Source organism: Prionailurus bengalensis, chromosome C1, assembly GCF_016509475.1.
Source record: "Prionailurus bengalensis isolate Pbe53 chromosome C1, Fcat_Pben_1.1_paternal_pri, whole genome shotgun sequence".
Classification (NCBI taxonomy): Eukaryota; Metazoa; Chordata; class Mammalia; order Carnivora; family Felidae; genus Prionailurus; species Prionailurus bengalensis.
Window position 1 is genome coordinate 129,647,663 of NC_057345.1, and position 17,000 is coordinate 129,664,662.

The 17,000-nt window shown below is 38.1% G+C and overlaps 1 protein-coding gene across 1 annotated transcript in view; it reads left to right on the forward strand.

Moving 5' to 3' along the window:
* THSD7B (thrombospondin type 1 domain containing 7B) overlaps nt 1–17,000 on the forward strand; it is a 627,465-nt gene that overhangs the window by 574,368 nt on the left and 36,097 nt on the right. The window contains exons 18-20 of the mRNA XM_043573363.1: nt 9,316–9,457; nt 11,446–11,561; nt 13,725–13,842. Coding sequence (XP_043429298.1) covers nt 9,316–9,457; nt 11,446–11,561; nt 13,725–13,842 — 376 coding nt within the window. The remainder of the gene's footprint in view (nt 1–9,315; nt 9,458–11,445; nt 11,562–13,724; nt 13,843–17,000) is intronic.

The window sequence follows — 17,000 nt, forward strand, 5'->3', positions numbered from 1 at the left end:
GGAAAGAGACCCAAGGATCTTTGGAGGGAAAGGTTAGGCAAAAGTAGAGAGTGAGATCTTAGACTCATTCTAGGTGCATTGTTTAGCCCGTCTGATTTATGGTGGGGACTGGGATTAGGTGGGGTACAGACATTAAAACAGGTATCACAAAACTGACTCTCTTTTAGTCTTTGGAGGTCGGAAGAGGGGCCCAGCACTCTTGCACTGCTGGCAGACACAACACTCTGTCCTGACATTCTCATTACAGACAGCGTCCTGGGGTCCAACGCACACCAGGAACCCAACTGAAGTTTACTGCTAATTTTGGCTTGGTTTTTAAACTTGTTTCTTGAGTGGATGAGGCTTAGAGTGAAGAAAAAGAAATAAGCATCATAGGGAAATTAAAGAAGAGAAGGACCGGAGGGGTCGGGGGTGGGGCAAGGGGAAGGACAGAGAGTTTGAAGATAAGAGTTTGTTTGCCCTTGGTTCACATAGCAGTTGTCACCTAGGGATCCTCTAGGTGGTATATAGTTACTTATGACTTCGTGTTTCATTTATATTTTTTTTCACAAGCACTTCCTAAATATCAGTGTGCCAGTGCCATTTATAATTCTGCTATTGAAAAAAAAATTCCAAATAATTTCAAATTTACAGAAAATTCACACCATCAGGTTTTAAGTTTGCCTCATATACTTTATCTTTCCCTGCCTCATACACACAGACATGCACCTCTTTCCCTCTCCACATGACACACATATATACATATATGTGAAAAAATAACGGTGTGTGTGTGTGTGTTTATACGGTCTTTTTTGTGAACCACTTGAGCATGTGTTGAAGGCAACATGCCCTTTATTCCCTTACTATTGGCCATTCAATATGTGTTTCCTAAGCATAAGGATATTCTCTAACATAATCACAGCATAGTAACAAATTCAGGAAATTTATCATCGACAGTACTTGCAACTAATCTTTGGGCCATATTCCCAAATTCTCAATGGTCCCAGTAATTCCTTTTCTAGTATTTATAGTCCTTTGATTACAGGATCCAGACCATAATGCATTTACTGATTCTATCCCTTTGGTCTCTTCAGTCTCTTTCTTTCATGACTTGGACATTTTTGAAGAATGTAGGCCTTTATTTTGGGCTCTGTTTGGTCATTCTTCTTTCTTCATTCCCAAGCCCCAATAATAATATGAACACGGTATACCATTTATAATATATAAATAGTGATTGGATAGGACATACATCATTCATTTGTTACAATGCCTCTGATTGGATTATAAATTTGTACGTTCACAACTCCTTAGTGTCATAAAATACCAAGCAGAAGGACTACGTGGGGATGTCCCGGACTATTAAAAAATCTTTACCCAAACATCTTAGCTAAGCAAAAATCCCCAGATATTTATGTGTCATCCCAACTTTCTCCTCGCATTAGGGCAGTAAAGCTTTACCAGGAACGTTATTTCATGTTGATGATATGATAGCTTTTGCCCCTGCTCTTGTCAGTTTCATTACACTGAGACATGTGGCCCTCCTCTTTCCAATTAACTCTCTAAATACGATGAGTCAGTCCCTAGCCTATGAGCATCTTTTATGAACTGTGGTCTCCTCAAAGGCTGGCAGTAAGTCTTGTTCACTGCCCCATCCCTACATTGACTCCCCCACACCTCAGACTGTGACTTACTTTGCTTTTGGCTTAGTTTATAAAGTTCCTTGTGTCTGTTGTCTCTCTCTCTTTTTCCATTTCTAATGACTACTGTTCATACTAAATGCTTTCCAGGTTAAAATAAATGGCAGTCACAATAACCACAGTCACTAAACAACTCTCTTAGACATTGTTGTACCCACTGTCCCCACCTCAACCTACTCCACAAGTACCACTACTTTACAGTAGCAGAACAGTTGAAGATACTGAAGAGCAAATTAGCCCTCTCCTGGCTTGAGCACCTACTATGTTGTTATATTCTGTGGATTTTAATTTCATCATCTGTAAAAATAAGGATATTAAAATACACCTAGATCGGTAGCAGGTTGAAAGGCTTTTTGAGCTAATCCCCATGGAATGTCTACCACAGTGCTAGGCATGTGTTTATACTCTAAAATGTTACCTGTTGCTATTGGGGGTTTTAGGCATCCAGATTATGGTTCGGTCTCCACTCTTATTACCCTTTTAATATCTCAAAGGACAAACAAAAGCTATAGAGGTTATTCTGCTATACATAGGATTGTATGTCTTGTTCGACCCCTCAATTGTGGGGTAAAGTACAGAGAGAAACAGAACCCATCACTGTAGGACCCAGGAATCCAACTTCTGCCCCTTCTGACTGACTAGTAACTTTAGTTTACGGTATTTTCATTTCTGATCAGTTTTGCTATGATGTCATAGTAAACATTCCTTTTTGCATGCAATTTTTTAGCTGTGCAAAATACATTAATAAGAGTTCACTGCACTTGCAAAATCCACAGCTCTAATAATTCCGAAAGCTTACATTCATTAATCTCATTAAGCTCTAATAATTCCGAAAGCTTACATTCATTAATCTCATTAAGTCCCAAAGCCACTTCAGTGGTAGAGGTTAGAAATACATGCGATTATTTCATTTATTTTGAAAATGAAAAACTTCAGGGGTTCATACTGATGAACTATAGGAGTTCATTTAAATTCTCCATTACATATATATCTCCTTTTTTTCTATTCTGAGAATCCACTTTTTCAAGGACATTGTCAATAAAAGAAAAGTATATCGTAATTACACATTTGCTTTGATCCATGTAACAGAAAACATTCCCAGAATAACAATATTCCAGCTACCAACACAAGTACTTTAAAATGTTCATTTTTTGTCAAAGGTTCTTCTCATTTGTTTTTACGTTTGAATTTTATCTATATCTTATAAATTTTACATGTAAAGTTGACTCACCACAAGTCTTTAGATTAATGTCATCTCAGCCCTTTTGGTTGTCTAAACTTCAGTGTCCCCTAAATTCCTAAGTTACGACTCCTGGAAACACTATTCCTTGAGTTCTTGCATGTTGTTAACAGTTTATGCATTGTCTTTTAATTGAAAATCAGCTTTGCTGAATCTAAAATCCTTGAATCATTTTTGTGTGTTTCTTTGTTTTCTTTGTGCATCTTTCAAATAGCTGGTATGTTTTCCTGTCAAAAAGTCTCATGACCAGTTTGATTTTATTTCCTTTATAAACCATCTGGTAGTCTTGTCCAGATACTCATAGAATATTTCCTTCTTTTTCTTTAAAGCTTAATACTTTTACCAGGATATGTCTCAGTATTAGTTATTCTGAGATACCTTTTCAATAAGTAGTTGAGTCTTTTTTTTTAAGTTTTTTTGAATCTTCTTCAGTTCTGCTTTGTTGTTTAGGTTTTCTTCTTCATAAAATCTTATATGCATGTGGCATCTGTATTGCCTCGCTTTTCTAATTGCTAGTTTTTCTCAAATTATTTTATCTCTTGTTCTTTTATCTCTATGTTCTTTTATCTCATTTTTCTCCACTTTTTTTTCTTGGACAAAAAATGATAATTTTTTTAATGTTTATTTATTTTTGAGAGAGAGAGAGAGCACAAGCAGGGGAGGGGCAAAGAGAAAGAGAGCAAGAGAGACAGAATCCAAAGCAGGCACCAGGCTCCAAACTGTCAGCACAGAGCCCCACGTGGGGCTCGAACTATGAGATCATGACCTGAGCCAAAGTTGGATGTTTAACCAATTAAGCCGATCAGGTGTCCCAAAATGGTATTTTTTTATTCTTGTATTTCTCCTAGTTTCATCTTCATTTCTGAAAATACTTTTTCTTTTGTTTCTATTTACTGAGTTCTGTCACTAAAGGCCTGTGTCTAATTCTTATTTATGTTGTTCTTTCATATCTGTGCCAGTTTTGAAATTCTTATTTGTTTCCTTTGAAGTAGTAGTTTGCATGCATGTCTGTTTTTCATGCATGTCTTTCTACTGTACTTTCTTATCTATGGGGACACTATTTTGACCTTTATTACCTTTTTTCATAATACTGTTGTTTGGGATTTGAATTTGATCATTTTCTTTGCTTATTTTTTTGTGTGTGAAATCAAGTTTTGTGAACTTTTGGGGGGGAGTGTATTTGAGGGTTGCTTTTTTCTAATTTCATTTTCATGGTGCAGGGCACGTTCATTCTTTCCCTCTTTTGTTTTTAGTGTTCGGAACTACAGCAACTTACTATGTGAGATTTACTTTCCCTCTTTGTTTATTGGTCCTTTCTTTTCCTTTATTGGTAGTTTCCCTATTTTGCTCCCTTAGGAAACTCTTCTCATCCACTTCTCTTCAGTGCAGGAACTATTTTGGAAGGGAGTTTTGGCTTGTTAATACATCAATGCCCAAAATCTCTCCATGAACCCCTTTCTAGCCACCTGCTTCTGGAATGTACAAAATCCTCCTATGCTCAGGTTTAGTTTTACATTTTGGTATTCTTGTGTATGGCAGATGCCTCATTGTACCTTTTGCTTTCCCCTATTGGATGCTGATGTCACACAGGTCCTATAACTTCAGTCACTGGTCCCCATATGTTCATAGTTTGTCTTTGCTCTGTCTTTGCTCTGTCTTTGCTCTTCTTGCACTGGAATATCCAAAGTTTTTTTTTCACTTCTGTAACCATCTTCTCAGAATCTTTGAGAATATTTTTAAGCATGAGAGGCATAAATAACAATTCTTCAGGCCCAGATTTTTCTCCTGTAGAGGTCTTCTCGACCTTTGAGAATCAGAGTTTATTTTTTTTAATTCCAGTATAATTAACATACAGTGTTATATCAGTTTCAAGTGTATAATATAGTGATTCAACAATTCTATACATTACTCTGTGCTCACCACAAAAACAAAAACAAAATTAAGCTACTGGGACTATACCAAAGTAAAAAGCTTTTGCACAGTGAAGGAAACCATCAGTAAAACAAAAAGACAACCTACTAAATGAGGGAAGATATTTGCAAACAATATATCTGATAAGGGTTAATATTAAAAATATATAAGGGACTTATACAACTCAACACCAAAAAAAAATACAATTTAAAAATGGGCAGAAGACATAAACATTTTTCCAAAGAACACATACAAATGGCCAAAAGACACACAAAAATGCTCAACATCACTAATCATCAGGGAAATGCAAATCAAAGTTACAATGTAGTATCACTTCACACCTGCAGAAGGGCTGAAATCAAAAACACAAACAAATGTTGGCGAGGACGTGGGGAAAGAGGATCAGGATTTAATTTCATTAAAAATCTCCTTACAAAGCATTGCAGGGGTATTTTGCGAATTGTTTTACCCCATTTTTCCAAATAAGGAAACTTAAGTTAAAAGCATTATATATCCAGTTCTGCCTCATGAGAGAGATGGAAAGAAACAGCAGAGCTACTGTCAGTAGGGCTAATCAACAAAATGAGGGAGAAACCATCTCACAATAATCAGATAAAGCCTGTAGCAGAATAAAAGCGTTCATTTTTCTGTCTCTGGTGGGAGTTGACAAGGCTAGACTTTGCTCCTGCTCATCTCCACGTAAGAAATATACTGAGTTACTTAAGTTTACAAGTACCTGGATTTAAGTGAAGTTTTTTCAAATTGTGTTTGTTAATAATTAAGTGTTAGAGGGATGCCTATGTAGCTCAATCAGTTAAGCGTCTGACTCCTGATTTTGGCTCCAGTCATGGTGTCACACTTCCTGAGTTCAACCCCTGTGTTGCTCTGCTCTGACAGTAGGAGCCTGATTGGGATCATCTCTCTCCCTCTATCTCTTTCCTTCCCTGCTCACGCTATCTCTCTCTCTCTCAAAAAAAAAAAAATAATAATAAACTTAAAAAATAATTAGGTGTTAGAAAAATATCAAATTATACATTTTTATCTGGATTTCTTTAAAATACCTGAATTAACTGTCATCTTTTATGTGTGAATCAAAACTCATTTACTGATATGTTTTATTAATGAGAGATGCTATTATTTTAGGAAATGTCAACTAGATTTTCTGGACAATGTATGATAATTAGAAGATTACATTCTCTTTTTATCAGATATGCAAATCTTTGTGGAATCCTTACATTCAGGAAATATGATCATAGTCCAGTTTGTCTTCTAATGGCAGCTTACAAATATCCAGTATTATTGCCCAGGAAGAACCAAATTATCCTATACAACAAATATTTATTATTTACCTTCTTTATTCCAGACATAGAAAAAGCTTTTCAGTGTCCAAGAAAATTAAGATATGGACTCTCTTCAAATAGTCCATGGGAAAGAATGCACACACATTGATACATGTACATATACAGTGGAAATGTTTAAAAAATGAGATTATTCCATTTTTATGGGCGCAAGGGAGTCATTGGTGGCTCTCCCATAGGATATCTGATTTAATTTTGACAGATGAATACAAATATTCAGGTCAGGCCCAAGGGTAAAGGCCCTATTGCTATAGAGAACAAAAGGTGGGAAAGCACAATGTCATAAGGAAGGATTGAACTTTAAGATAAGTGCTGGTTTTGAAAGGTAATAAGTTAGAAAATCCAGTCTCATAAAGGGGGCTTATTTACTAGAGACTAACTGGTTCTTACTGGTCATCTCTTTCCCTAGCAAGTAAACTTTAGCTATATAACCTTGATCTTTACAATAAAACTGGCCCAAAGTTGACTTTGGGTTAGTTATCCACACATCACTTTCTCAACTTCGTTTAGGAAACCAGCAATATGTCATTGCATAAATACTCTAGAGAAGAGGAGATTCAGGTTTGTATTTGAGGAGTCTTGGTCCAATAAAGAAATCATCCAGACATAAGCCTCCTTTACCATTCTTTTTTTCTGAACCCTACTTCCAGCTCCCTTGTGACTAAGTCATTATTTCATAACCTTCCTACAAATAGCTAATAGAAAGAAATAAGGAGAGAACACTAACGTACCTATCACTTCTTAGCAGTGCCAGGGCAGTTTTTCTTTTTAAGTGGAACATAAAAATATTGCCTAAGGTTAGGTTGGATTGTGTTTGTGGATTCCCCTCACCCATACTTTCCCCTTTGACTGTTTCTATGGATAGAGAATTAGTAGGAGAGTTAGACGCAGCGTTGGTTTTCAATATATTAATTTCTAGAAAGTAATTATGGAAGTCTACATGATTATGAATTATGGGTTAGGCTTAACTGAATATTTCAAAACCACATCCCACCTAACCAAAGATTGGTAGACTGTGAGCTCTGAGGGAGAAAATTCTTAAATATCATCAAATTACACCATGCCCCGATCCACTTTTCTCACCCAAGTTTAAATAAGCAAAGATCTATCGTACATAAGTAAATTGGTCAAGGTGACATAATTTGTGTGTGTGTTATTATCTAGTTTGCTTTATTTGATGGTGTAGACTAAACAGGTACATAAGTTCTAACACTTATTCATTTGGTTCCAACATTGATTTTTTTAGAAGGTAGAAAATCGGTAAAACACTAATCAGGGGTATCTACCTAGATACCTTCATTTTTCTTTCATTGGCAAATCATTTAACTTCTTATTCCTTCTTATGAGAACAAACAATCAAATTAATTGGTGAACTAGTAATAAATTATTGGTAAACATTTATCATGGGATTCACTTGCTGATAATTAAGTATAATTACCTGGTTTTGATGGCCCTTCTTTATCATTTAGAGATAATTTGATATAATTAAAATGTAAAATTAGTTTAAAATTATTGACAGATCATTCAACTAGAAAGTTACATGGATAAAAAAGTGTGTTTCAATGGCTCCAAACATTTAAAATTAGAAGAAAAGTGGGGTGCCTGGGGGGCTCAGTCAGTTAAGTATCTGACTTTGGCTCAGGTCATGATCTCATAGCTTATGAATTAGAGCCCTGCATTGGGCTCTGTGTTGACAGCTCAGAGCCTGGAGCCTGCTTCGGATTCTGTGTTTCCCTCTCTCTCTCCCCTCCCTCCCCCCACCCACTCGTGCTCTGTCTCTCAAAAATAAACCTTAAAAAAAATTAAAAATAAGTAAAAATAAAATTTTGTATCATTTTTCTGCATATTTCAGTGTAATCCAACCTTATCATTTTGATTAATAGCCAAGATTCAGTTTATAGGTTGTATTCTTGCTATAATATCTGAAAAAGTAAAAGGAATAAAAATAATTAAAACATCCAATATAGAAATGATGATTTGGTAACCTTAATTCAGAGACTTTTATTTCCCTTGTGGTTTAGGCATCTATGTGCCTCTTCAGATTTGGGGGTTTGAATTGTGTCGTTGTGACCATATTTAATGGTATTTATTGAACAAGATTTTTAGAGATTGATATGGGAAGTAGAAACCATAATGTATAATGGCTTCAAGCAGTTTATAAAGAAAGGAAGGAGCCAAGGGAATAAAGAAATCATGGCATTATTATAAGGAGGTGTAGTATGGAAGTATATGTGTATGTATATATGTTCAGAAACAAATCCTATAGAGTAATTCCTGATCATGGGGGGAAATTTGCTCAGGAAGGAGGAAAATAATTTATCTTTATTGAAAAAGTATCAATGATGAAGCCTTGATTAGTGTTCTGAAGGGAAAGGATAGGATTTTAGACAGTTGGAAGATGATTCCAGTAGGTGGAACTTGAAGGTTCACCATGGCTAGAAAAGTTGGATGAAATGTGGCAGGCGGGTTTACTGACTCAAGGGCATTATATGACTTGAGGCTGTAAGAGGACCCATGGGCAAAGTGATATTCGCAGGAGGTCACATTTTTACATCCATTTTGTTTAAAGGGCAATATGACGTGGCTCATCCCCTGTGGATCAGACAGCCTCCCAAATATGAGGGAAGTTCTGGTGTATTGGCAATCTTGATTTTATAATTCTCTGTATATACCTGTTCCAGGGTCTTAACAATTATTTTCTCATTAAGATTTTCTGCATGGTTATTTCTGTTGGGCTATCTGAGGGCACGGGGACATTGTCTTCCTTTTCTCATCCATTGAAACATTCAAGAATGCATTTATCTCTTGCTATGTGGCAGGCTATTTGAGAGTACAGAGTGTGTTTAATTGAAGAAAATAGTCTCTATGTGCCTAATTCCACGTGGAAGACAGAAATGTAGCCTTCACCATAACCTAGAAAAGGAGTTGTTAGGTGCAAAAAAACAAACAAAATACCAATTTATAGTGAATCACAAAATAGTTTTATTTTCTCAGTATTATATTTAACACTCTCAGTTGTCTCTTCCCTGTAGTTGTTACACAAGTGCTTACATGTACACAGATAACCATACATGATTTGCCACCTAACTATGGGTCCATTCTAACTCTGTCTGCTCTTTGATTTTCACAGTCCTGTGATCCCCACTCAACACAGAGAAGAACTCGCCACCTGCTAAGGCCCTCACTGAATTCAAGGTCATGTGCTGAAGACTCGCAAGTGCGGCCTTGCCTCCTCAATGAAAATTGCTTCCAGTTCCAGTACAATCTAACAGGTACGGTTGAAACCCACAGCCATTCTATTTTTCCCTGAACATTGACTAATGGGAGAATGTGTGTGTGTGTGCGTGCGTGTGTGTGTGTGTCTTCATTCTTGGGATTCAGGACTGACAGTAGAATGTGAGAGTGTATTGCACGCAAGGCCGAGGCTTTGACGTTTCCAGTGTCCCTTCACAGAAAGAAATGCCCGCACTTGGCATGTAGCTTCAGCAAGGCCACCTGGAATCTCCAAATTCCAAGATGCTTCAAAGACTTGGCAAAGTTTCAGAAAAGAGCTGAATTAAGCCATGATAACCACAATAACAAAAATACACAGCAGGGGATAATTTACCACTTAGGGAAGAACGTAGTCATGCTGTCATAGAATCTAGCTCTTTCATGGCCTTTTTTATTTCAAGAAATTCAAGCTTGTGGTGTACTTGCTCAATGGGTCTCAATAGGATAAATTGTACTTCTGAGTGGACAGGGATACTTTAGAGGCACTGGGAATCCCTCCGCCTCATTTTTCAGCCACTGCTCAGGATTCTCCTGTGTCTCATACCACAGACTGTTTAGTTACATTGATTTGCTGCCTGCCATTCCCAAAAGGAGCAGACATGCAAAATGCCACAAAATGTGGAACCATGTTAAGTCTCGGCACTGAATTCAGTACTGACAGCCAAACCACCACAGGCCTGCCGAGGCAAAGTAATAGTCTCTTCTGAAACAAATTCCCCACTGAGGTCACAGTGGCACTATGATATTTCTCACATAGAAAACTTCATAATGAATTCTGGGGGGTGGGGTGGGGCAGTCTGATTGTGTTTATTGGTGAAAGATGACTTAATGTATTTGCCCTCTTTCTTTAGTTAAAGGTGCTTCAGATCCTTGATTTTTATAGTAATTTTTCAGAAATAAGTGAAATTTGCTTTACTAGAAGAGATAGCATGTCTTTAAAATACTGATTTTACTATGCATTGGTTTACTATTCCCGTTAAACTCATACGTAGGTCATTTATCAAATACGGGAAGTGTCCTTAAAGAGGTTCTTGATGTATCTCATCAAAGACCATTCTTTCTAATCACACCAAAAGTAAGAGTTGGTTTTTGTTTTTGTTTTTAAGAATCAGATTAATTATGGCATAATTCATTCAGACTCCCAGTTGTCTAGTTTGCAATGCAACTATCCAGATCTTTAAAACCTTCTCTCCTGGGGGCACCTGGGTGGCTCAGTCGGTTGAGCATCTGACTTCGGCTCAGGTCATGATCTCACAGTTTGTGGGTTCGAGCCCTGCATTGGGTTCTGTGCTGACAGCTCAGTGCCTGGAGCTTGCTTCGGATTCTGTGTCTCCCCCTCTCTCTGCCCCTCCGCTGCTCACACTCTGCCTCTCTCTCTCAAAAGTAATTAAAAAAAATTTTAAATAAATGAATGAATGAATAAATAAAACCTTCTCTCCTGAGACAATAATTTGAAAAAATATTAGATTTTCTGTAACATTCATGTAGTTCTGAGGTACCTGTCTTTCCTTTCTCAGGCAAGTGTCTTAAGACACTTAAGCTCCACTGTACCAACTTTACCAAATGGTTTAGATGACTGTATTTGTTCCTTGAAAATAGTTTTGGGTTACACTAAGCAATAGCATCATCTCTGGGTTCCTTTTCTATCAGTTATCCCCCAGCAAACAGATGATTCAAAACTAGTTTTCCTTTACCATCCTTGTTGGTGTCTTTCCTTTCCTCTTCAGCACAACAGTGACACGGTCTCCAACAAACCATCTGTCTTTTTACTTTTAGAAAGCAAACTTAGGAAGGTAACTCACTTTGATTTGGTTGTTTACTTGTTTTGCAGTAAAAGAATTGCATGGCTTTTTGAAGCCACCTGGAAGTTATTTTGGGATTATGTATATGCTATCCTGCCTCACCAATGCAAATAATCAAAGGTTTGTTGTATTTTGCTCACATGACCATAATTCTGAAACTCAGTGTGGTGATCCTATACCTGTAGAGTGGAGCACATGCCAGCTGAATGAAAATGCCACCTGCGGACAAGGTATCAGGACCCGCCTTCTGAGCTGTGTACGCAGCGATGGCAAGCCAGTTGGCGTGGACCAATGTGAGCAGGTAATTGGTTTGTATTTGTATCTCACGCTAGGGGCTTTGGCTTTTTTGTTGGTTTTGGTTTTGGTTTGTTTTGTTGTTGTTGTTGTTGTTTGTTTGTTTGTTTGTTTGTAATATTAGTCTACCGTCTTGACACTTGGTATAAATGACAAACTCTGATTCCTTCTTGCCAAACTAGGGCTCAGTTGTAACTGGTATAGCACAGTTATACCTCACTAGTTTGAACTTAATCAAAATGACCAGGAAAGGTTATTTTGCACTGAGGAAATGGGTTGATTAAACAATTATTTGTATTACCTCCAGAACTTATATAGATGTACATGCTAACAAACTATTCATATCAGGTGACTATAATATTTAGATATGATTCTGTATTAGGCAGGTGATTCATTTGCATGTATGATAAACACTGTGCCTTGCACATAAGACGAACACTGACACTTGCTATTAGAATATACTCCTAATTTGCTTAGCAAAGCCTTGCTAGATAAATAGCACAGTTGTACGTTTCTTCTCAATCTAAGTTAAAATGCCTCCCTACAAAGTGCCAGTTAGTGAGTTCTGAATTTTTGTAATGTACTGTTCCTTTTTTTCCTGTGATGAACTGTATAGTTTGGACAAACGCTGTAGTCAAAGCTGTTCCAAGTAAGTTGCATTTCCTCCCCAACGTCAAAGTGAAAATCACTATGGGGACAGTTTAATAGAAATAAGAATGACCATATGCTGTCACACTAGAAGAATCACCAACATAGTTTTTAGAATTGAAAATTCCAAACTTTGGAAATTGAAAACACAGGGTCAGTGAACTCATATTTCCACAGAAGCTTCCCTCACAAATTGGCTAATGAAAATTGGTACCATTTCTCCTAAGATAGGTGGAGTCCACAAGTGAAATTAGAATCAAAACCAAACTTTGCTCACCTGTCCTGACTTAAGTATTATCCTATCAAGTATTAAAACATGGCTCTCTTAACTAACAGTATAGCCATAGACACACAACCACTTTGAGACCAGGCCATCTGATGAACATCCCATTTGGTGAAACTGTAAAACTGGCCAATATGGGGCAAAGTTCTGTCCACCATGTGTCAGCGATTTAACATTTCATTGAATCTGCCTCTGTAGAAGTCTGCAGGAAAAATAAATGGCCAATCTGCAGCAACTCCAAATAAGTTGAAAATGTTACATTTGGTATGTATAATAATTTTTTTCTTTTGATACAAAGTAAGATATGAACTATTCATTAATAGAAAAATCAGTTTCCAAATATATATGTATGTTAAACAAATATTTAAAGAATATTAAAGAAGTCCAAAACTATTAACCTATCTGGAATATCCATACATCTCAAATGGATCATAGATCCTATATGGTAATTTCTCTTTTGCCCATGCAGCACGTAATCATGCTAAAATCATTAATTTTAATTTGGTGTGGACATTGCTAACATTTAACATGTGTTCAATGTCAGAGTTTTCCTAAATAAGCACATGGTGTATGATTTCTGTAGTGGAATTTTTCATTATTCTTTCAGTGTTTCTTAGATGATTTATTCTCTAAGATCTCTTCTAGCTTGGCCATTACAAAAAGCAATAGATTTTGCCTAGATGCTGGTTTCAGAGACAAGAGAGAAATAAACCAAAGCACCAACTTTTCCCATGATTAAGAGTATGGTTATGTTTTCAACCTAATTGATCTTTTTAATGAGCATAGTTGTTGATTTTGTTTTTATCCTTATTATTTTTTTTAGCCTAGATAGCTGTTAATTTTGAGCTCTCTATGTGCTGTTGACCCATCCAGAAGTGCAAGGTATCTGAATTTAAAACTGAGGCATCCTCCTGATTCTGTGTTTGCTAAGCAAGGACAGATTTCTGTGGCATCTAACTGCCTACTCTCCCAGAACACTAATTGCAGGTCTATTCTAGAGTTGTGGTTCTCATAAAAATAAATTTGGGCCAATATATTTCTCATTTGTGATGTAAGGACAACCATTTTCTGTGACTCCCACCAATTTCTATAAGAGAGGATATTTTTCCCTGCAAAGATGTAGAAAGATTATTATTGTAGCATAAAGGGCATAGAATAGTCTTTCCCATGAAAGGATAGTGATTTATTTTGACAGTGATATGATTCTTCAATAAAATCATACTTTATTTCCATCTACAGCGTAACTTGGAGAAGCCCCAGAGAATGAGCATTCACTGCCTGGTGGAATGTGTAGTCAACTGTCAGCTCTCAGGGTGGACAGCTTGGACAGAATGTTCAAAGACTTGTGGCCATGGAGGTACTTGGTTTCTGTATGTTTGTTTCCAGTAAACAGTTTGGCTTTTAAAAGAATTTTTAAATGTTTTTATTTTTGAGAGAGAGAGACAGAGCACGAGTAGGGGAGGGACAGAGAGAGAGGGAGACACAGAATCTGAAGCAGGCTCTAGACTCTGAGCTGTCAGCACAGAGCCTGATACCAGGCTCTAACCCATGAACTGCAAGATCATGACCTGAGCCAAAGTTGATGCTCAACCCACTGAGCCACCCAGGCACACCCAGACAGTTTTGTTTTTAAATGTCTTTCTGGGGGTGCCTGAGTGGCTCAGTCAGTTAAGCGTCTGACTCTTAATTTCGGCTCAGGTCATGATCTCATGGTTTGTGAGATTGAGCCCTGCATCGGGCTCTACGCTGACAGTGTGGAGCCTGCTTGGGATTGTCTCTCTGCATCTCTGTCTGCATCTCTCCCACACACACCCCCCCCCCCCGCACTCTCAAAACAAATAAATAAACTTTAAAAAAAGGAAAAAAAAATAAATGCCTTTCTGTATGCCATAAATTGACACATGATCATAAGGCATGTTGACCAGCTGGAGGCAACATGAGGCTGACCCAGAGGGAAAGAGATATAGAACTTGGTCTTGTATGAGTCCTTTACTTCTAGGCAGAGGTTGCAAAACTGACTTGGTAACAGTGGCAGACACCAGAGAAGCTGCTAGACCAGTGGAACAGTGTTCGTTCAGAAGATCATAAGCTCAACCAACCCAAAAAAATGTTGGCCTCCCTGGTTTTTGGAAGAAATATGTACTATGTAAGTATAGCTGACTCCTGTGTTGAGCAAACCCCCAAATCACAATCGCTTAATATCCTGACTGGAGACTAATTTGCCACTCACATAAAAGGAGGTGTTGCTTGCACTTTAAAAAGTCAATCAAGGACACAGGTTGACGGAGAATCTACCATTTTAATACAACCAATATTAGCCGAATGGTGCCATCCAGTTGGCTCTGTGCAGGTTTTTATGAGCCAGTTTGGAAGTAGCACACATCCTTCCATCATCTATATTATACAAAATTTAGTCCCATGTTCCCAGTTCAGTGCAAGATGGTTGAGCAGCAAATGTATTCTCTAGATGGCCAGTTATTCTTAGCAACAGTGTTACGCTATAGAGAAAAAGGAGTATACATCTGTGGTGAACAGATAGAAATCATGACCACAAGTTCCCAGGATGCAGGTGAGCAAATGATATACAATGGCAAGGATTGAAGGGCAACTGATACTCAGGAGCTAGACAAATGGCTATATAGAGGGCACACCAGCACTGGGCCAAAGAAGGGACCAAGACATTGTCCATGGAAGAGAGAACAAGAGCATAATGGGAAAGCACAGACCTGTGGTTTAGGATAGGACTCTGGTCCTGAAAAAGAATTTTAATTTCTCACAAGGTAAACGTCAGAAAATTAGACTAGGGTCCTAGGGAAAAATCTTGTTGTATGATTAGGCACTAAGCAGAGGAGATGAAGGGAAGAATTGCAAGTTGCAGGAATCATGGAATCAAGATGGGAGGAGGGTACACCTGCATCTGACTGTCCAACAGAAATACTTGGGAACAGATTCCTAGAAGTTCTGTGACTGGCCCACTGGCAGTAGTACATAGGCTAATTTCTGAGCTACTCTGAAATGAGTGTGCTGCCGTTGCCGATAATTCTCTGCCTCAGTTGGGATTGTCTGAGTAACTGGCAGGGTGCAGCCTGGAAAAGGGGCTCATCTGTGAACTGAGCTGTCAGATTTTGGAGAGGGTAGAGCAAAAAACAGTAGCTGGGATTTATATTAGGAAAATGTGACTAAGGAAATTGAAAACTACTTCTGCAAAGAGCATCACTCACAATGAAAATGCAGGAGTCCAAATGCCCAATAATAACATGCCATTTTCCGCACAGTTGAGAGCCTGTAAAGAACCTCAGGAAAGCAAATGGCAAATCTTAAACCCAAGATTTCAGTGACTGACCTGCTTTTCCTCAAATATTCTGATCAGCTGCATGGTGTAGTTTCCAACTGGGCATCCACTTGAAAGTTGGGTAAATCTAGGTTCAAATTGCAGCTATTTAGGCAGATTACTTAATCTTTCTGAATCTCAGCTTCTTTATCTATAAAATGGAATTTATGCACGCTGGAGGTGTTTTTGGTTTGAGATTAAATGATATGAAGTATATGAACACCTAACACAGTAGTTGACACATAATAGGTGTTTATTTTATGTTAATTTCTGTCTCCATCTTCTTAGCTGCCAAGAGTAGAGAGGGTCATCGGACACTACTTAGGATCTTTTAAGGATTATCGTATAGACTTAGTCACTCTGTTTCCCAATCTCATTTCTCATCCTTTCACCCCAATCACATTATGGTCACAGCATAAGTGTATTTTAAAATTGCAAATTTGTGGGGTGCCTGGGTGGCTCAGTCTGTTGAGTGTTCGACTTCAGCTCAGGTCATGATCTCATTGTTCATGGGTTCTAGCCCCATGTCAGGTTCTGTGCTGACAGCTTGGAGCCTGGAGCCTGCTTCGGATTCTGTGTCTCCCCCTCTGTCTCTGCCCCTCCTCTGCTCATGCTCTGTCTCTCTTTCAAAAATAAATAAATATTAAAAAAAAATTTTAATTGCAAATTTGAGGGATGCCTGCCTGACTCAGTTCCTTAAGCAGCTGACTCTTGATTTAGGCTCAGGTCATGATCTCAAGGGTTGTGAGATCAAGCCCCACATCAGACTTTGCAATGGGTGTGGAATCTGCTCCTGGGGTGCCTGAGTGGCTCAGTCAGTTAAGTGTCCAACTTCGGCTCAGGTCGTGATCTCGTAGTCTGTGAGTTCAAGCCCGGCATCAGGCTCTGTGCTAACAGCTCAGAGCCCGGAGCCTGCTTCAGATTCTGGATCTCCCTTTCTCTGCCCCTCCCCCACTCACATGCGTGGGTGGGTCAGTGTGTGTGCACGCGTGCACTTTCTCAAAAAATGCAAATTTCAACAATTGTTTTCCTATTGACTTAAGAGTAATTTATTCATTAAACAAATACCCATGTGCCAGTTTGGGTTCACTGTGCTGGGGATTGCAGCACTGGGGGGAGGTAGATACTTGCCCTCTTCTCATGGAGTTTACAATGCAACTGAGCGACAAGAGACAGTAAACAAG